The sequence below is a fragment of the Giraffa tippelskirchi genome, chromosome 2, assembly GCF_054371585.1.
Source record: "Giraffa tippelskirchi isolate mGirTip1 chromosome 2, T2T-mGirTip1v1.2.pri, whole genome shotgun sequence".
NCBI lineage: Eukaryota > Metazoa > Chordata > Mammalia > Artiodactyla > Giraffidae > Giraffa > Giraffa tippelskirchi.
In genome coordinates this window covers 153,947,747-153,968,791 of record NC_137276.1, presented here as the reverse complement: position 1 = coordinate 153,968,791, position 21,045 = coordinate 153,947,747, and the positions used below count along the sequence as shown (strand labels likewise).

The following is a 21,045-nucleotide window of genomic DNA, read 5'->3' as shown; positions in this document are numbered from 1 at the left end:
TCTTCAACAGTTTTTTTTTTTTGCTTGGACAACTTAGTTCTTGTATACTTTTCTATGGGAATAAGAGGCATCTCTGCTGTCCTTGAGGGAAGAGAGCAACCAGGTCTGGAGAACTCTCAAGACTGAGGAGGAGTGTAGAAAGAGGCCATCTGGCTCCAGAGAAATGACATAACTTGCCAAAGTCACATATCTGGGTGGTGGCCTCACACCCAGCAGTCCTAATGCCTAGCCTAACTTTCTGCCCATGATTGGGTCTCAAGCACCCGATAGACTGGGTCTCAAGCACCCAGGAATGAGCTCCCTCTGAGAAGCCCCATGGCCATCAAAAGTGAAAGTCACTCGGTCATGTCCGACTCTTTGTGACCCCATGGACTATACAGTCCATGGAATTCTCCAGGCCAGAATACTGAAGTGGGTAGCCTTTCCCTTCTCCAGGGGATCTTCCCAACCCAGGGATCGAACCCAGGTCTCCTGCTCTACAGTCAGATTCATTACCAGCTGAGCCACAAGGGATGGCCATCAAAGTGTTGCAGGAATCCTGATCAGAGACAGAGCAGCCCTTTTGCATTCAGATGACGTTACCTGACCACAGTGAGTTGAAATGAGAGGCCTGATTACATGGGCTTAAAGGGCAACCATGCCTGCTGTCTGTTCACTTGTGTATAATCATCCCTTGAAGAGAAAAGTGCTGGATGGTAGGATGAACACAGCACAACGGTGGGGAGAGTCTGACTGGCAGCAGAGATGTGAATAGCGGGTTGTGATAAATGCAATGAAGAAGACACTAGCCCAGGGCCACAGGAGCACTAACTTCGCCCACTTGGGCAGCCGCCCCTCAGTTAAGGTGAAATTTTGAGCCTAGCACCTAGTGTTAACCAGACATGACTCAGAAATGAAGAATATCCCTTTGTCCCCGTTCTGATGATCAGCCAACACAGATGGGGTTGGCTTCCCCATGCGCCACCATGACCCTGAGTAAATACCCTCTCCTTAACCAGACAGGGAGCTTGAGCAGCCGAGGGTGCTGATCCCCCTGCACTGTTCCTCTCTACCACCACCCTCAGAAAGAAAGTGGGAGGTAAGCCCCTTATAAGGATGGGTTGGTGACATGGGTATATGGTGGCCAACCCAGCAGGCCTGGCATTCAAACTAAGGCAGCCTACTCCCCAGAGAGCTGTGCTCTTTGCTATTAGAAGAGGCAGAGGAGAGGTGTCTGAGTTTTGTTTTCTGTTAAATATAAGAAGAGGATACAGAAGAAAAAGAGGGAGATTCTTACTCAGCATATTTGTAAGATTGCACTACAGACCAAGGGAAATCAGTTGTCAGTGTTTATTGGATAGATGTTGTAGAAAATATTAATAAAAGAAGCAAAAAATTGTTGGGCAGAGGATTCATTAGAATAAGTAAATAGTCTAACTGTGATGGAGATATTATTCATATGAATTTAAAAAATAGAAGTTCTAATGTGTTCATTTAAAAAAATCAATTGTGATATTTAATCATACCTTCCACTAACTAACCTAAAACACTCCTAATATATCTAATAGATCTGTTTGTTACACTCTCAAGAGGTGTGATAAATACCTGCTGGAAGCAGAAGGATATTATCATGGTAGTTGGCAAGATGCTTTTATTTTCAGCTGTAGGCACTTAATTTGTTGGTTAAGTGTATCTGGCAGACCCATGTCAAAGGGAAGTGAGGAATCATCAGTAGGCTGCCCTGGTGGCAGGCTGCACACAGCTGGAGGAAAGGGATGGAATCATACTTGCACCCAAATTCACAGGGCCACAGGGCTGTCTTCTCTGAGGAGGGGTGTCAGTTAAGAAGAAAATAGCTTCTGAAAAGAAAGTTAATGCTGATGGCCATGTTTACCATATCTTCCAGCTTCTGGGTCTCGGCAAAAGGTTTATGCCCTTCATGGTCCCTGGAAGCATTCTCTGCTCCTCTCAAACCAAGTGTCCTTGTCGCCCTGCCCTTGTGCCCCTCATTCCCCTGATTTGAAAGGCCCTCCAGACCCCTCTGTGCTCTCTCCCTCCCTTTTGCTCTCCTGCCTCTTAACTGCTCAGGATGCAACTGAGGCAACACCTTCCCTGGGGGCCCTGCCAGGTTCTCCTCCTGTCTGTCCAGCCACTCGGCACCTCCAGCAAGGCACAGGCATGTCTCCTAGCAGCACAGTGTGCAGGGCAAAGTGGCTATCTGCCCACCAGGCTGTGAGTTCCTCATGGTGGGGAACAGGCCTTTCACCTGTCTCTCTGGTGTCCAACATAGTAAATGCTCAGTGAGGGTCTGTTGAATAAATGAAGTTAATGAATTTAATCAAATAGGGAGTCCCCTGTCAGAATACCAGTGAAGAGCAGGGATGAATTCTGTGGAGTTTCCAACAATCAACTTCATTCATAATTAAAATGCAGAAAAAGATAGTATTTTTCACCTGTGAAAGGGCAGAAATAAAAAATGAGATAGCTGTGTTTTCATGTGTGAAGAAACAATGTTGCATTTGTATGTAGACATTACAAATGAACAGCGCTCCACTTTTAGGAGCTTATCTTCCAAGATACATCACACCTTTGTAAAATTAGATAGGTTATTCGCTACAGCATTTTTGGTTTTTTGGATAGAGCAAAAGGTTAGAAACATTGTGTGTCCATCAATAGGAGACCAGTAGAATAAATTATGATATAGTCATAAAGTTCAGTGTTACACAGCTATCAAAAAGAACAGCTCCATGTATGGATATGACACAATCTCCAAGTGAAAAAAGCATATTCAGAGCACTAATAATTTGTTTTGGGGTAAAAAGAATACACAGTTGAACTTTGAACAACAAAGATGTGAATTGCATGGGTTCACTTCTATGTGGACTTTTTTCAATAAATATATTGGAAAATTTTTAGGAGATTTGGGACAATTTGAAAAAAGAAACCTCACAGATGAACTGTATATGAACTAGAAATACAAAAAAGTTTAAGATATAAACTTAAACTGCATAAAATGCATAAAATATACATATACAAAATGCGTATTTATGTTATTAGTAAGGCTTCTGGTCAGTAGTAGGCTATAGAAGTTAAGTTTGGTGGGGATCAAAAGTTATAGGCAGATTTTCAGCTACGTTAGAGTGGATGGGGTGACGTGGATAGGTGCCCTTAACTCCACAGTGTTCTACTGTATACATATATGCTTTTGTATAGAATACTATGGGGTGATTTTTTAAAACTGTATCAGAACCAGAGGCCTGAAGGATAAATTTTTCTACTATGTTTTTTCTGCTTTGGTACCTTTTGAACTATGTCATACTTATTTCTAAAAACTTAATTTGTTTTAAACTAGTTAAGTGATAGATACGTGTCTAGATTTGCTGAGATCTACAGAATCACTATATAAAACTCACCAGGAAAAGCTCCATGTAATATAAACACTTTTCATCCTGACGTCTCACCACAGATCACCCCAACCTGTCCCCCTTGCCTTTGAAGTCTCACTTGTTTCCTAGACCATTGGAGTTGGAAAGAGCCTTGGACAATTCTCTAGTAGTATTTTCTTTAAATCAAGCTAACACTGCTGCTTTTCCAATACATGTACCTTGTCTTCACTTTCTCTCACCTGATGCTAAAGTATGTTACTTTAAAAATATGAAGATAGGTTTTCAGAGCTGTTTAGATCAAAGCTGCGATAACGAGTAGAATATCAGTATGATACTAATTAACTAGAATCTGAATTATGAGCCAGAGCTCTGTTTCTGTGTAGTAGAAACATGAGCTTTGATCTGGTGGCTTATGACATCAGTGGAATTCCTTGGAGGCAATTATAGTCTTCTCATTCACAGTCCCTGCCACAGACCTATATATACCTATAGGAAATGGACAAGCTCCTTGTTAGCTGTGCCCTACACTCCATTCATTCCCTGGTAGCTCAGATGGTGAAGAATCATCTGCAATGCAGAACACCTGGGTTCAATCCCTGGGTCATGAAGATCCCCTGGAGAAAGAAATAGCAACCCACTCCAGTTTTCTTGCCTGGAGAATCCCATGGACAGAGGAGCCTGGGGGGCTACATTTCTTGGGTCACAAAGAGTCAGACACGACTGAGCAACTGACACTTTCACACTCCATTCATAGTCAGTCAGTTCAGTTGCTCAGTAGTGTCCAATTCTTTGCGACCCCATAGACTGCAGCGCGCCAGGCTTCCCTGTCCATCACCAACTCCCAGAGCTTGCTCAAACTCATGTCCATCGAGTTGGTGATGCCATCCAACTATCTCATCCTCTGTCATCCTCTTCTCCTCCTGCCTTCAATTTTCCCAGCATCAGGGTCTTTTCCAAGGAGGCAGTTCTTCGCATCAGGTGGCCAAAGTATTGGAGCTTCAGCTTCAGCATCAGTCCTTCCAATGAATATTCAGGACTGATTGCCTTTAGAATTGATGGTTTGATCTCCTTGCAGTCCAAGGGACTCTCAAGAGTCTTCTCCAACACCACAGCTCAAAAGCATCAATTCTTCAGCACTCAGCTTTCTTTATGGTCCAACTGTCACATCCATACATGATTATTGAAAAACTGTAGCTTTGGCTAGATGGACTATTGGGGAAACCATAGCTTTGACTAGATGGACCTTTGTCGGGAAAGTAATATGTCTGCTTCTTAATATGCTGTCTAGGTTGGTCATAGCTTTTCTTCCAAGGAGCATGCGTCTTTTGACTTCATGGCTGCGGTCACCATCTGCAGCGATTTTGGAGCCCCCCAAAATAAAGTCCGTCACTGTTTCCATTGTTTTCTGCATCTACTTGCCATGAAGTGATGGGACTGGATGCCATGATCTTAGTTTTTGAATGCTGAACTTTAAGCTAGCTTTTCACTGTCCTCTTTGACTTTCATCAAGAGGCTCTTCAGTTCCTCTTCGCTTTCTGTTGTAAGAGTGGTGTCATCTGCATATATGAGGTTATTGATGTTTCTCCCAGCAATCTTGATTCCAGCTTGTGCTTCATCCAGCTCAGCATTTTGCATGATGTACTCTGCATATAGATTCAATAAGCAGGGTGACAATATACAGCCTTGACGTACTCCTTTCCTAGTTTGGAAGCTCTCTGTTGCTCCATGTCCGGTTCTGACTGTTGCTTCTTGACCTGCATACAGATTTCTCAGGAGGCAGGTAAGGTGGTCTGTTATTCCCATCTCTTTTAAGAATTTTCTGGTTTGTTGTGATCCACACAGTCAAAGGCTTTGGTGTAGTCAATAAAGCAAATCCCTGGTCTAGGAGCTAAGATTCCATAAGCTTCTTGGCACAGCCTAAAAAAAACAAGAAAGAAAAAAGTTGGCTGTTCAAAGTTTTTAAAAAGTTTCAATGTATTAAATCATGTAATACTAGCTCTTAGAGCTAATGATTTTCCTTTCTTTTTATATCAGCACTTTATGAGATATTAAAGACGTTCACAGATTTGTTATTCTTTGTATGTTATGAACTGATTTTATTTTTTTTTATTAGCGTTGTGTGAGAAGTTTTTTCTGACTCCTCTCCCAATTTTGAGACAGAACTTTCCCTCTGGCCTTATTTTCTCCGGAGCTCCCCTTGGAGAAGAAATCTCAGGGGGTTGGGTACTAAGGAGCAGTGCTGGGTGGGAAGGAAGGGCACCCGTTTGTGGCAGTACCTGTGTCCCACTGCTGTTCTGCACAGAAACTCCTGCCTCAGCTTTAACTTCCCCACGGTGCTTAGAAACAAGGGCTCGTGTGATGCTCTTTATTAGCCGCAAGTACTGTATAAGGATACTGTGCAGAAACAGGCATTAAAGGACATTGGGTTCATGTCTAGCTAAAACCTGAGACTATGAGGAGAAGGCAGGAATGGCCTTTTTCCTTGAGGATTAAATTGGATCAAGGGATCAATTAGACATGGTAAACTACATGTTTTATTGAAATTAATTAGAGAGTTCTAGGGTAGGAGGCGGAGAAGGCAATGGCACCCCACTCCAGTACTCTTGCCTGGAAAATCCCATGGATGGAGGAGCCTGGTAGGCTGCAGTCCATGGGGTCGCTAAGAGTCGGACACGACTGAGCGGCTTCACTTTCACTTTTCACTCTCATGCGCTGGAGAAAGAAATGGCAACCCACTCCAGTGTTCTTGCCTGGAGAATCCCAGGACGGGGGAGCCTGGTGGGCTGCCGTCTATGGGGTCGCACAGAGTCGGACACGACTGAAGCGACTTAGCAGCAGCAGCAGCAGGGTAGGAGGTCAGTGCTATCTTGGTTTACTCCCTAGGATATAAGCAGCATGAGGGCATTTTTGTGTTTTTCACCACTGTACCCCAGAACCAAAAACAAGTGCTTGGCTATAGTAATAGGTGCTTAGTGAACATCTGTTAAATGAATATGGAACAGTTTTTGGTTTAATCTTAGAAGTCATCCTATTCCCCCAAGTCAGATAAAACGTCCAGTATTTAACTTCCAGTCAGAACATGTGGGTATGGGTGGTTTGGACTGCTCATGGTACCTAACGCTCAGCGTGGGTGACATGTTCCTTTTGTGTGAGATGGTGGATGCTGTTGATGTGCATGGTGTGGAGAAGAACTTCCTTCACAAGGGAGGACCCTTCCCCCCTTTCTCTGCTTACTTGGGATTTAGAGCCATATTAGAGATTCACTGAATTTTTCTTAGTCATCCTGACCATAATGAATAAGATCAAAGTCTTTTATAACTGCTATGAGTAGTTCCTTCTTTTAGAAGTAAAATGACTGTTGGTTTATCACTCATTCCTAGGCATTGAGGACTCACAGCTTCTGGCTTGAGTTTTTTGTAATTGTGAAAATGTTTCATCAGTGTGTCAAGGCACACCATTGTACTTGTCTTCAGGGAAGAGACACCACCTCCATATGAGTCACTCCAGTCCAATCACAGAAGGGGTTTGCAGTGGTCACTGTGCCGGGAACTACCTTCCGTGGTGTTTTCCAGTCAACAGCCTGTTGCCTTGAGCTGATAAGCATAGACTAGAGTGAGAGAAATTGACTTGGTTGAAGACCAGTCAGTGTCGCCATGAATCATGTATTCTTCTTCTAGTTGGAACACAGACTATGGGGTGGAGAGGGCCAGGGAAAAGAAGCCAGCTGTCAGCAACACATGCTCCTGGTGAATTCACTGATGCTGAGTACCTGCTTTGTTCCAGGAAATGGACACAGGAAAAAAGATGCAGGTAAAGGAAGGAAGAGGACAGATTTGAGTGCTGTTTGGAGAACTCAGGAAAACAATTGACAGTGAATTGAAGAGATGCTGAAAGGATGGCACAGGTGTTGGTGATGAGACATGTGGCTCCCTTTGCCTTTATAAAGACGGTTTTGTATTTACCCTGCACCACACAAAGATAATATTTATATATGCAGATTGTAATTTGTGTTGCATCAGGTTTATATATATATTTTTTTTAATTTGGGCTCAAAATATGATGTGTAAATATTTGGTTTTACCCGGGTTAGTCTTAATTACAGATAATGAATTGAGGGCCTTATAAGGGTAACTAATCACTTCATTAGAAACACAGCTTGGTTTTGTTAACTGGAATATACATCACAGCACAATAAAATGCTTTCAGTTCTTACATGAAAAGCTGTAAGCTGGCTTTGAGATCTTTCACTCACAGAGACTCATTCTTACCCCTCAAGATCTCATCCTCTTGAATCCAGATGCATGTTTATACTTGGTCACATGTGAAGAATGTCCTTTACTTCTGAGATTCCATTCAGCAATCCATATTTCAGGGAGGGTTCTCAAACTCTTATCTTGCCCTGTGAGGTTCAGCACAGCACTGATTGGGGCCAGTGATAACGAGCAAAGGCCTACTAGGCTTGCAGGCATGCACAGCTCCCAGTCCTGGGCCAGGAGAGCTATCAGTCTGGGGTCAGGAGAGCTATCAGTCTGGGGTCAGCTGATCCTGTGAAGGAGTCAGTAGTTAATACTTTTAGTGCCCTCTCTAGGGGGCATTTATATTCAGCAAATTCTTCTGAGAAGCAAAGCTGCTGCTGCTGTTTAGTCAGTTGCTAAGTCATGTCCTCCTCTTTTGGGACCCCATGGACTATAGCTTTCCAGGCTCAAGAAGCAAAAAGTGAGCCACCATAGTGAAGTTTGAGGTGGACAGTGAGAGGGAGAACCTAGAAATCTATTCCTAAGACTCATTTCCCTAGGATTTGCTTGAGTTGGCACATCTGGTCCAAGATTTGTTGAACTGAAACATATATGTGAAATGTAAGTTTTGTTATTGGTGATTTAACAATTCCAGGGTGACATTTTAAGAGCAAAGATTTAAACTTACAGACCATAGTCAAAAATATTGCTCCCCAGCTGTGAGACTGGGCAGGGGATTCCTCAGTACCTCAGTTTACTTATCAGAAAATGAGGATACCTATCTGTACTTCACAGGGGGGTGGTGAGGCTTAAATGGGATGCTTAGCACCTATGACTCAAGCAGTAAAGAATACACCTGCAATGCAGGAGACACAGGAGACACGGGTTTGATCCCTGGGTCAGGAAGATCCCCTGGAGGAGGGCATGGCAACCCACTCCAGTATTCTTGCTGGGAAAATCCCATGGACAGAGGAGCCTGGTGGACCATGGTCCACGGGGACATGACTGAATCGACTGAGCGCGCGCACACACACACACACACACAGCATAAGTAGTGGCAATTTGGGCAAAAGCTTCTCCTAAAAACACTGTGATGAACATGTTGGGTGTATCTGAAACATTAATAAATTCATCAAATAATATAATTTGGAGGATGTGCAAGTATTCCATGAAGCCCATGGAGAAATTGTGGTAAAGCTAGAGCTAAAATTGTGTTTGTTTCTCTGTATTGTCACAAAATGAGTTAATGAGGTGGTTTGGTAGGTGGGAAAGGTGGTATCATCCGTTGGGAATTGTACACAAACTTTGATAAAACTGGTCACAGTTTTTCTATGTCAAGTTTTTTGGTTTGGGTTTTTTGTTTGTTTGTTTGTTTTTGTTTTAATTTACTAAAGATGTCTTTGACAAAGAAAAATAAGTATTTCCCCTGAATAAGTATTAAGATTTTTGGTCTTCTTTCGGTTCAAATATTTCTACTTGCCACTACTTCAGTAAGAGGAGCCCCCTTTACAAAAACCGAATATGAATCAAAAAAGAGAGATTTTAGATATTGACTTCCTTTTTAAAAAACTAAAATAGTGACCCTCTGAGGAATGTGATTATCTCCTTCACTAGAACAGTATATGGTGGTTTCAATCTACAGTCAAGCATACTGATTCCTTTTAACAGAAGATTTTAATCTTCCTGAGAGGTTTGTAGAACCCTGCAGTTGGAATGAAACTCAGTGGTCATTTAATGCAGATGGTACTGGTTGTACCTGACCCACTAGGGGGACCTCCTTCACCATCTTGCCCAGGAGCAGCAGCCTGACCTGTCTTCTCACCAACATCTCATCATCATCTAATTATTGCACTCTGACTCCTCTTTTCTCCTTCTACCTCTTTCAAGGACAATGAAGAATCCTTGATGTTTTTCTCAATGGGGAAGTCTAGAATTGTGTTGGCAACCTCTTAAAAAGTCAAGGCCTCTTTGAGAGGTAAATGAGTAAGTTACAAGGTCTCAAACTATTCCTAATCATAGTCTCTGATTTCTTTCCTGTGCCGTTCAAGTAGTGGACTTTCAAGAGATCCTTTCTCTGAATTCTCATCAAGCATGCGTGTATTCGGGCCACTTGGAGGTTTATGGTTTTGTGGACATAAGTTTATAGACCAAGGGAATTTACTGGTTTGTAACTGCAGTTCTTCTGGCTTGCAACAGGGCACCACAATAATATCTGACTTAATCCTTTTATGATTTGGCCCATAATACTGCTAATATTCACAGGAACTTTACTCTGATCACATGTTTTTTCCCCATTAAAAAAAAACAAACCAAAAGCCTTTTTCACTTTTTAACAGTTTTTATTTTGAAAGCATTTGGTTTTCTAATAACGTATGTTTATTTTAAGATTCCATAGAGGCAGAGGCAATTATTCTTAATAATTTAGTAACAAAGTGACTTTCACAGTTTTACTGACTTTTTAAAATCATGCCCTGTGCCCTGTGTGTGTGTGTGTTGTGTGTCTGTGTTTGGGGTGGGGGTTACTTGAAAAGACAGCTGAGTGCTGTGTAGGCGATTGGACATGGCTATCACCAGTGATTCATTTGCTTCCCTAATTCATTGCTAGCCTAGGTCCTAGTTCAAGTTAGCACAGGATGTACCTTGTACAGAATGTCCAGAGGTTTTAAGGGAAACTTTCAGAACTAATGAGGAATGGGAAGGAGATAAAGTGCCTCAGACACTAATGAGGGCAGGGGATGCAGAGGAATCTGACCATAGCACTAGAGAAGAAGGCGTGGCTGAGAGCGCTGGTGGTTTCAGTCTTGGCTCCACCACTGTCCTTGGAGTCGGTTAGCACACCTGCCTCTAGATAATGCACATTCCGTGGTGCTTTGGTTCCCTTCCGAAATGAGGACCATGTGTCATCTGATGGAGCTCAGAATTGCTAGGAAACAGATGGGACCTCATTGGGTAGTATCTGTCATTGAACCCCCTAAGCACTCGGATCCTTCTTGCTTCCTCTGTTGCTTCTCTTGCCTGCAGTTTTCCTGAGATCTTCTGATCCTTAGCTCACCTAATTTTCAAATGGAATCTGAGATTCTATGAGCTGAGTTTCCACAATATATGTTAACTTTCTTCTCTACTTAGGCCCCCCTGCGTGGTTAAGGCATAGGCTAGAGTTGCCAGCGTGGTTGATCAGACTTGTGGTTAACTGACCAAATGCCTAAAAACTATAGCATTATCCACCTCACTTGCAAGCAGGCAGTATACACACACACACACAGGTGTGGGGTGGTTCTTCAAAATCACAGAGATGCCTTGACAATTAAATATGATTTTACTTCCCCAGCTGATTTCCCAGCTCTTTTAAGCAATAGATTCTACCACACAAAATAATTCCTGCCAGGTCCTTGAAATTTGTAATAATGGACATCTAGTTTTATCTGAAATTCACTCAGAGCTTTCTATTTCCTCTAGGCACCTACAGCACAAAGATAATAACATATTCATGAAAAGTATCCTGCTTCACTTAAATGTTGAAGAGCCTTAGAAGAGCTGCAGTTAGGTTTCTTTGTTTAGTTAAGATTTGATTGTCTACTTGTGTATACTGTTGTCACCAATCACCTAGAATATAGAATCCATCAAAGTGGACAGTTCCCCAGGCAGACAGGAGAGTTGTAGAGCTATATTATTATTTTCCTGAATGTTGTAGAGGCTGAGCTTCTTGCTTGAGTAGAGAAGAAAAAATAGAAGCACGTAACACACTTGACTTATTTGAATATAAAAGTGGGAAATTCTGAGTTCCTGAATCCTAAAGCCTTGGGGAAAGAGATTGTTTGTCTGTATTAATGGCTTAACTGCAGGTCTTATTCTGCTTTCAGTTAAAGTTTTTTAAAAATCAAGCTCATGTTCCTTACCGCATTTGTTTACTCTTGTTTTTAAGGGAGACTTGGCGTGTTGAAGACTCAGACCTGGCACACATATAAACTACAGGTGTGACAGATTATTTTGGGTGGAAGGGTAAGAGCCCAAAGTTGGAGCATTTCCTGGGGCAAGAGAATTTAAAGATAAGGAGATGGAGAACAAGGCAGGAACAGGGTCATGAGTGGGAATTTGGACGTGGTGACAGTCATTCAAAGAAGATAGAAGCAACCAGTCCTGTTTGAGTTTCAGAAAGTCACTGGTGGCCGAGTGTGGGGTGGACAGGAGAGGAGAGAAATGTGAGATGGCCAGGAGGCCAGCTAGTAGCTGACTGTAATTGTTCTGGGGGGCGGGAAGGATGAGAAGATATGTCAATTACATATATGTAGAGAAGCTTGATTTATAATATAACAGAACTATGACATTATTCCTTTTTTAAAAAAAAGGAATTAAAAAACTTTGTTCTTAAAACCAATCACTTTCCTAAGTTATTGTGTAAATTTGGCTTGTTTGCGAGCAGGGCACATTTTTATGGATTTCAAGGGAGAAAGATCCACATATGTTGTTCAAGATTGAGCCAAATGCTGGGTTTCTTCTCTAAAGGAAAGAGGGGAAAGAAGTCTTCCCTCCCCTCTGTACTCCCTGACAAAGAAGGAAAGGACAGCCTGTGCTCCCCCAGGTGGGGCCGAAGGCCCACAGCATCGTAAGTAGACTGCAACCAGCAACAGCAGTGCTTCTACAGCCCCCAGAGTTCCATGTTCTCCTTCTCTGCTGTGTGCTTGGCCCCTTGCTGGACAGGAGACCAGTAAACAAGAAGCCTGTCCTTGAGGAAATTTCCAATCCAGAGAGGGGACAGTGCCAGCAGATAAGTAATTACAGCATAGAGGGAACTGTTATAAAAACTTAAGAGTGTGTAGAAACCACTCTTTTCTGGAGATGCCCCGGAATTGTCTGCAGATGTGAGCTGGGTTTTGAAGGGCACACAAATATCCCTCCCAAGGGAAAAGGAGTCGGGCATCCCAGGTACCCTGACGAGGTGACACAGTGTCTAGATGATGCCATGGGAGGTAGCAGATCCCAAAGATCCTGGTCACTCCTGATCTGCAGAGACAGTCTCTCAGGGTGTTTTCCCAGGTGGCCTGACTGAGCTCCAGGTGAACAGGTTCTACTGCAGTGAGCTCCATTGCCCCTTTTTCAGTTCTTTTCCTTTCCATCCTGGTCTAAGGTTAGAGATGAGACACACTAACTTTTTAGAGATGCTTTCTCTCAGAACCCTGCTTAATGAACATTCCAGTTACTCAGCTGATTGCCTGGATGTGCAGTCCTAACATGAGATATTACGAAGTCTCATTGTTTTAGAACCATTCAGTTAGGATTTGGGATCATCTGGACTGGGTGAAATTTGATTATTTATACACTATGAACAAAGGAGTTTGCCAAATAAATTCATGCTCTGTTAAATAAGATTCCAAGAAGGATACCTAATGTAATTATGTAGAAAGTAAGGTGTTTGGGTTTTCTTTATTTTTTAATCAGGTTCCAGGATACTTTGAAAAATGAATCTTGTCAATTCATGAAAGCAGCCCTAGTGGGAGTTTTAGTTGTTAATTTTTTAAAGCAAATAAGACATGAACACATTCTCATTTTTATAAAAAGCGAACAAACCAGAACTAAAATAGAAAGTACATGTTTCATTTTGCCAACTAAATGTTTGTAGCTACCTTTTTCTTTACATATACACACATTTAATGACATATAGTTTTGTTTTGCACTCTTGTAAAATAGGATCAGCCTAATCTGTAACTAGCTCTCATCTTACAGTATTCTAAGATGAGTGTCCTATGACCACGGACATATGTCTGCTTCATTCTTTTGGGCAGCTGTATAATGTTCCATATTGTAGCTGTGCTATGATTTACTTATTCATCTCCCTGATGGTGGATATTTAGATGATTTGCATTCTTTGTCAGAACAAAGCATTAGTTTCTGTCTTTATTCAAATCTTTGTGTCTGTGCACGAGTTTCTTCCAATAGGATTTCTATTGAATTCTTGGTTAGCAGTTGGAGTCAATGTTTATTTATACTTGGAGATAACAAAAGTATTTTTCTTAGAAATACTCAAATTTTCCTGCAAATTATGCCGCCTTTTCTATAAATAGTTCGGCTTGTGACATCCTTTGTGGAGCATTCCATGGAGCCACTGTATGGGATGGTGTCAGCAATTTTATTATAAACTCTTGCCAAAGGCAGTGTCAGAAATGAGCCTTCATAGCACACAAGTGGAAATTAGTTCTTGATTCTTTTTTCTCCTTCCTGTCCTGACACAAGATTATAGAGATTCTACAGAATGGCTTATATAGTATAGTCATTTAAGCAGCTCTGGTAAAGCATGAATGCATTCTTATTGTTTAAAAATAAGATGGAATTAGGATCTGGGATCTGGAAGAGAGGGATGGCCCTCCCTTACTTTAATAAAAACAATCTGAGAAAACAGGAGCCCCTCAGATCTTTTATTGTTTGTTTCTTGTTTCCTCTGCCTATGTACTTCTCTGTCTCTCTCCTTTCTCTCTCTGTGTGAATTGTAACATTGCTCTCTGTGGCTGTTGCCCAGATTAAAGCAGTGGAGAAATTTGTTACTGCATATAGCAACTATTTGCTACCTCTGACACAAAGGAGAGGAAAAATAATGGGGGCACACTTTGGCTGCCACATCTCTACTCTTGCACCCCCCGAAGGGGATTTTTATGGGATCTCAGTGCCAAACCCTTCCAGTGAAATGACCTCACCAATATTGAAAAGTGATTTGTGTTTTCCTTCCAAGATCTAACATGTAGTTCAAAGACAGAAAAATTCTTATCTTCTTATTTCTGTTCTTTTTTCTATCTAATTTTAAAGCTTAGGTAAAAACAAGAAATGATCTAAATCAGAGTTATCAGACCAGTAAGATGTCTTGGAAAAAGAGAAAGATCTTCTGAAAAGGCAGGAGAAGGATTTCCCTGGTGGTCCAGTGCTTCCAATGTAGGGGGTGTGGGTTCAGTCTCTAGTCAGGGAACTAAGATCCCACATGCATCAAGGCCTAAGAAAAAAAAAAAAGGGCAGAAGGTCCAAATATCCATCAATAGGGTTGGCCTAGGTGGCACTAGTGGTAAAGAACCCACCTGCCAGTACAGGAGACATAAGAGACGAGGGTTTGATCCCTGGTTTGGGAAGATCCCTTAGAGGAGGGCATGGCAGCCCACTTAACTATTCTTGCCTGGAGAATCCCATGGACGGAGCCTGGAAGGCTACAGTCCATAGGGTTGCAAAGAGTCAGACATGACTAAAGCAACTTATCACACACACAAGTGTACTTTGGTACATCCAGCTTGTGTAAAATAGAATGCTCTCTCTCTGCCAGTGTATCAATAGAAAGATCTCCAGGATATTACTGTTAGGTGAATAAAGCAAGATGCAGTGAGTGTGTAGAATATGCAAATATTTCTCTAAGAAAAGGGGAAAACAGGAATGTATATTTGTATTTACTAGTATTTGCATAAGGAAACTGAAGGTTACACAAGCAATGAGTGAGACTGTTCATGGAATGCCTCTTTAAAGTGTTCTAATTTTTGAATTAGGACTGTATTACCTATTCAGAAATAAAAATAATTTTTTAAAAGGAAATTCTGCATTGTTAGCAAAGATCTTGTTTAAACCCACTGTATATGTGATTTTACTTCTCATAGGTACCTTTTAGGGTAGGGTCAGTTGCAGGACCATGTATTTTGAAGAGAAAGGGAATAATCTATAATTATAACATATATGGCAGTTTAAATTCTAACTGTTTTGGTAGGAAATTGAAATGGTAGATTTGCATCTAAACTGTTTCTTTAGCTTATTCAGACTTCTTAGATTTGTTCTTAATTTTTTTCTTCAAAGTAATTGAAAACTTTAAAATAAGATGCTCTTTTTTTCATTTTTTAATTTTTATTGAACTGTAGCTGATTTACAATATTACATTAGTTTCAGGTGTACAGCATAGTGATTCAGTTTTTTTTGTGTGAGTTTTTTTCAGATTATATTCCATTGTAGCTTATTACAAGATGTCAGGTATGATTCCCTATGCTATACAGTAGAACATTATATAATGATAAAGGGATTAAAAAATAATAATAAAGGGATTAAAACAAGGAAAGGCTATCATGTTTATTAACATATATGCTCAGCAACATAGGATCATCTAAATATATAAAGCAAATACTAACAGACGTAAAGGGCAAAATTGATGATTAGCTTAAAACAAGATGTTCTTGATTCACAATCAAAATCCCTTGCTGAGGCCTTGGTGAGCACAGTGAGAAAGTGTGGTATTAAGCCTGTTTGTTATATCTGTGCTTTTATTTTTTACAGGAGCAGGAAAATTCAGATTCGAAACATCCCTCCTCACCTGCAGTGGGAGGTAGGCCAATGTCATTTCTGTATTTATTATCTTCCTGCTCCCTGTCTTCATTTTCTAATGGAGTAACAGGGCATTTTGTCCCTTTTTTATAGTTCCCTTTCACATTTAGGAATTAGAGGTCCTCAAGCTTTGCCTTATTCAGCACCCTAATGGGAATGATCTGCCCTGAGTTTGGGGTCAGAGTCGTCCCTTTTATTGTGCTGGATATACACTTTGATCCCTTATGTTCTGTCTTCTCGGGACCCAAGCACCAACAGACAAACTAAACAAAATAAATGCCTTGCTTGTGATTTTTATCCCATGATTTTATAAAAGATTTTTACCTTTCTAAATTATGATTTGGGAGGAAATAAAATAAATGGAAAATCAATAAGAATAGAAGGTTCTCTGTTAGTTTGGGCAAGTGTTTTGTTTATTTTGAATTAGTTGTGAATAACAGTTAAGACGTTTTCAGAGTTGCAAAACTTCTTACAAGATTGTTACCTTGAAATAAGATAGAATATGAGGAGTAGCCACATTGCCTCATTTGAAGGCACACTGCCCCATGTTCCTCAACTCAAACAGAATCAAAACAGACTTAAAGGAAATAGAATGTTTTGGCTAACATTTTTGTTATTTTAAGGGGAAAAAACCACTTTTTATTGCGGAAAATTTTGAGCATATACATATCTCATTGCTTCATAAAATAAGGAGATCCCTAAAGGAAAACTGATGGAAGAATGGTTAAATCTTTCAGAAAGGAGAAGTGCTTTTTGTACATTAGTCTGCTTCTCATTTCAAAAGCAAATGGGCTCCAACCAGCATGAATGTGATTGTTAACAATTACTAAGAAAACTCTGCTGTTTCCTCAGTGAACAGACTACTCGGGAGCCAATAAGCAAATGAAAGCCCTGTATATCTATTCTTCTAGCTGTTTTTATGAAGACCTGAAATTCTGACAGTGAAGCTTCTTTTTCAGGTGTTGGATGGACTTTTGGCTCAGTGTGGGACAGTGGAGAACGTGGAGCAAGGTAATAAGTGCTGAAATTAGCCTGTTGAATTTTGAGAGGAATATTGCCTGTTATTTCTTATAGGTTGGGTCAAATCCAAGGACAAGTAACAAGTGTAAATTCCATTGAAGCAAGCTTCCTAGAGTGTATGTTTGTATATCTGTATGTATGTAAGAAATGTCTGTATCTGTCTATCCATATCTATTTTTTCAAAGAATGTTTTCAGATCTTATACTCTGTAATGTACTCAAGCACTGGACAAATTGCTGTCAGGTTGGGGGAAGCTTAATTCATTTGGAAGTAACTGTATTTATACTATGACAACTTTCCTCTTCCTGGTTGAGAACAACATATCCCTGATGCCTTGGACTGTTTCTCAAGGTATAGGATTCCTATACCATTATTGCCTGGAGCGCTTGGGAAAATGCAGTTTCCTGGGGCTCACCATAGACAGATTTACAAAGTAAGACTCTGGGGGAAGAAGTCATGAAACTGTATTTTAAACAGTCACTTACAAGTGATTTTTGTGTGTATTCATTTGAGAGCCTCTGTCTTGGGAACAGTGTTGTAAATCCCCAGAAAATGTATATTCTTTTTCCTGCCACTTTATTTTTACCTTCTAAAACATTTACCTTTACAGACAGTGAAGTCATACATAACGGTTAATATTCACTTAGGAAAAAATCACAGAATACATTTTCTCATATGCAGTCTGTCTGCTAGTATAGTTAATATAATAGTTTTTAAAGCAGTAATTATTCAGATGCTCTATACTCCATGAATATTAAAAATATTATTATTCAGTTTCATGCTGCTGACTGCCCATCCCGAAGGTGGGAGGTAGGCCCACCAAGGTAAAGGGAAAGAGCCTGGAAAGAAGACATGATTTATAAGGATCCCATTTTCTCAGTTCTTGTTATTTCCCTCAAATGGAAGACATTCTAGTAAGAACTGGATGTCGTAGGCAAGATGGCTTTCCAGACAAGAACCTGTACAAGTTACTAGCTAAGACCATGTTATAAACTCAGGACAGTGCCATGCAAGGAAGAAATACTCCAGGTCCCTGGGGCAGTCCACAGCTCCAGGAGCACCTGTGCCCTTGAGAGCACCCAGTTTCTAGCTGCCTCGTGACTGTAGGGTAGAAGTGTTGGGCTGTTGTTTTGTTCTGTTTCATAGGTAATTCCTGATTCAGCAGGAAAACATTCTGCAGGAGAATTTTAAGAATCTTTATGGAGCTTTCATGTCCAATGAAATAAAGTATTTGAATGGAGTTCAGTTCCTCCCAGAATCACAGGTCTGATTTCCTGAAGACAGATGTCTTTGAAGAACAGAGAATATAAATAAGAACGAATCTGAGACTTTTAGTGGGTAGCTTTATTCAGGAGGTTCAAACCCAGCCCCTTCTTCCTTTTTGGGTCTACAGCCTCATCTGTTGCACTCCAAAGTGTAACTGTGAGACCTAGTAGCATTCAGTGTGTCAGCACTGAGAGAGGGTGGTTGTGGGTGCACATGCCCTATTTTGCACTGAGGTGCAGTCCTGTGAGGACCTCTCTGTGTTAGAGAGCAACACGAACACTCCGAGGCCGAGGTCAGGACTGGGTTCAGTGCTGGTGACCAATATGTCTCAATGGCAGTTCCTTCCTGAGGAGTATGCACCTCTCCCCATAAGGGCTGCAGCTACTTTGAAGTTATTGGATAACAGGGACCTTTAACCTTTTTGGAAATCATATGGAAATTATAAGACCAAAAAATCCACGTCCCCACAGATTTGAATATTTGCAGGAAAGCAGGGAGGGTGAGTATAGAATTCCTGAAGCTCTAACATGTGTTCAAGATTAAGAATCCTTGCACTAGAGGGTTTTATTATTACTTTGAAAAGCAGCTCTAGTGTGGTTTTCTTGAAGTATGCTCTGCTTAATGCTGTTAATTCAAGTCTCCTAATAGCTTAAATGTTTTAATGGAGAAGATTTTGATTTAGTCATGTCTGTTGGTTTTGGGGAAACCAATATATTTTTGGTGTAAGTTTACTGACTTGGATGGAGAAAGTTTTGTCTTGCCTTTTGGATTCATTTTTAACACCTGACTTTGGAAGAAGATGTATCAATTATTAATCAAGATAAGCCAACTCACAAGAGTGATACTTTGTTAGCCACTCTTAGAGTTTATATGTTCTCCTCTTCAGCCAAGTGGGTTGGAATTGCCAGTTTTCTTGATTCATTGTACATGGTTACTAGATTTAACTCACACAGTCGAGTTCAGTCAAAGTGGAACAAATATTGTAATAGTTCAACCTTATCCATGAACAAACAATTAAAATTAAAATACTTTCTTATTATTTTATACATATATCCAATTATTTAAAAATTATACCAGATAAAACTGATAGTGGTACAGTAAATTAATACAAACTTCTAGGAGAGTAATTTGAAAATAATCATTAAAAAGCATTATGTTCTTTTTACCCAATTATTTTTCTTCTAAATGACTCTAAAAAAAAGTAATTCAGAAGAACACAAATCAAGTGGTAGTTACAACAGTGGTGATTTTTATCAGCAGTCTTCAGAGTAGCAAATACTGAGAACAACCATTTGTCAACAATTAAGGAACAGTTAGGCAAAAATCATGGCCCATTTGCTTGCTGCAATTTCATGTAGACATTAAAAGTGAAAAGTCCAAAGAAACTGCATATACATATACACATGTAGAAGTGTTGATAAAATAAGTGAAAAATATAGCTTTGAGTTATATATACAATTGATTACAAATGTGTATATACAGTTGATTGTAGATTACTATGAGTGCACATGAATAGAGATTCAAATAACTCTTAAGAGTTTGAACAATGAGATTTTTGTGCATTTTTCTCTAAGTCTATTTACATTGAGCCAGAGGGCTACAGCTTTTTTTTTTTCTATGACAATGTAGTTTTTGCTTCTTTCCTAGTCAACACAGACACAGAAACTGCCGTTGTCAACGTCACATATGCCACAAGAGAAGAAGCTAAAACGTAAGTGGATTTGCTTATTTCCCTTTAAATCTAGGCTGGGGAATGCCGGGGGAGCTTGTCTTTGGATTCCACTGAATCCTGTGTTTATAAACCTTTTCTCAAAACATACAGATCTTTCACACATCAGTAGTAGAAGTGTAGTCTCTGAGTATGTCCAACTCCGTGCGACCCTATGGACTGTAGCCCCGCCAGGCTCCTCTGTCCATGGGATTCTCCAGGCAAGAATACTGGAGTGGATTGCCATTTCCTTCTCCAGGGGATCTTCCCAACCCAGGGATTGAACCCAGGTCTCTCACATTGCAGGTGGATTCTTTACCATCTGAGCCACCAGGGAATGCAGATCTTTGACACATCCATAGAGCCCCAGGGAATTTATACCAGAGTATCTGTTTGTTGACTCTACAGAGATTTTTATCTTGAAAAGTGTTGAGCCTTGGCATCAAAACCAAGGTGCGAGCTGTATCTTGAGACAGTCGGGAGTAGAGGACACCATGTCTCTGACACTGTCCCCTAGAGTCTGCTTTGACAGCCACTGGCAGCCACTTTCACCTGCAGCTTTCTCCATGCACCATGAGGACGAAGCCGGAGCCTGTTTCTGTCCACACTCATTGGATGAATGCTGAAACTTCCTTTTCCCTCTATGAATGTTAGAAGGGAGGGTTCACCCCTGTGACATCAGCCCAAGGGAGCATTGTCATCTTGGAGTGGTTCATCAAAGAGTACCTGGCTCAGGCCCTTCTTCTTACTCACATTCACCTCCTGACCCCACTCATGGCGACATTGCTTCAGTGATAGTTAATTGTAAGCTTGGCTATTAACACACATGGGATTGAATACTTTAAAAACAACAACAGAAACAAGTTCCTTTTTGTAGAAGGCCCATGAAGTGCTTGTCAGGTCATCATAACTGGAATTATGGTCACATGTCATCATGCTTTATGGAGGTGGCATAATATTCATATTGGTTATACATCCCAGAATTAGTGTTTTTTTCCAAGGTTTCCACATCCATGAATGCGTATTTAACCCTTTCTCATACCGCTAGTTTTCAAAATGTTAATTTTGCATTGAAAAAGTCAATAGTCATTTGCTGTTGACTTTTTAAACATTTTTA

At 40.7% G+C, this 21,045-nt stretch overlaps 1 protein-coding gene across 12 annotated transcripts in view; it reads left to right on the top strand.

The window, feature by feature from the left end:
- The window catches only part of IGF2BP2 (insulin like growth factor 2 mRNA binding protein 2), a 164,708-nt gene that overhangs the window by 105,020 nt on the left and 38,643 nt on the right, over nucleotides 1-21,045 (top strand). For 11 of the 12 annotated variants that reach the window (XR_014077225.1, XR_014077224.1, XM_081571379.1 and 8 more), the window contains 3 exons: nucleotides 15,887-15,935; nucleotides 16,894-16,945; nucleotides 19,868-19,931. Coding sequence is in view for 10 of the 12 variants with exons in the window: in XM_081571379.1 (XP_081427505.1) it covers nucleotides 15,887-15,935; nucleotides 16,894-16,945; nucleotides 19,868-19,931 (165 nt within the window). In the remaining 2 variants the exon portion in view is untranslated. Of the gene's footprint in view, nucleotides 1-15,886; nucleotides 15,936-16,893; nucleotides 16,946-19,849; nucleotides 19,932-21,045 lie in introns of all 12 variants that reach the window. The other variant, XM_081571371.1, reaches the window with a different exon arrangement.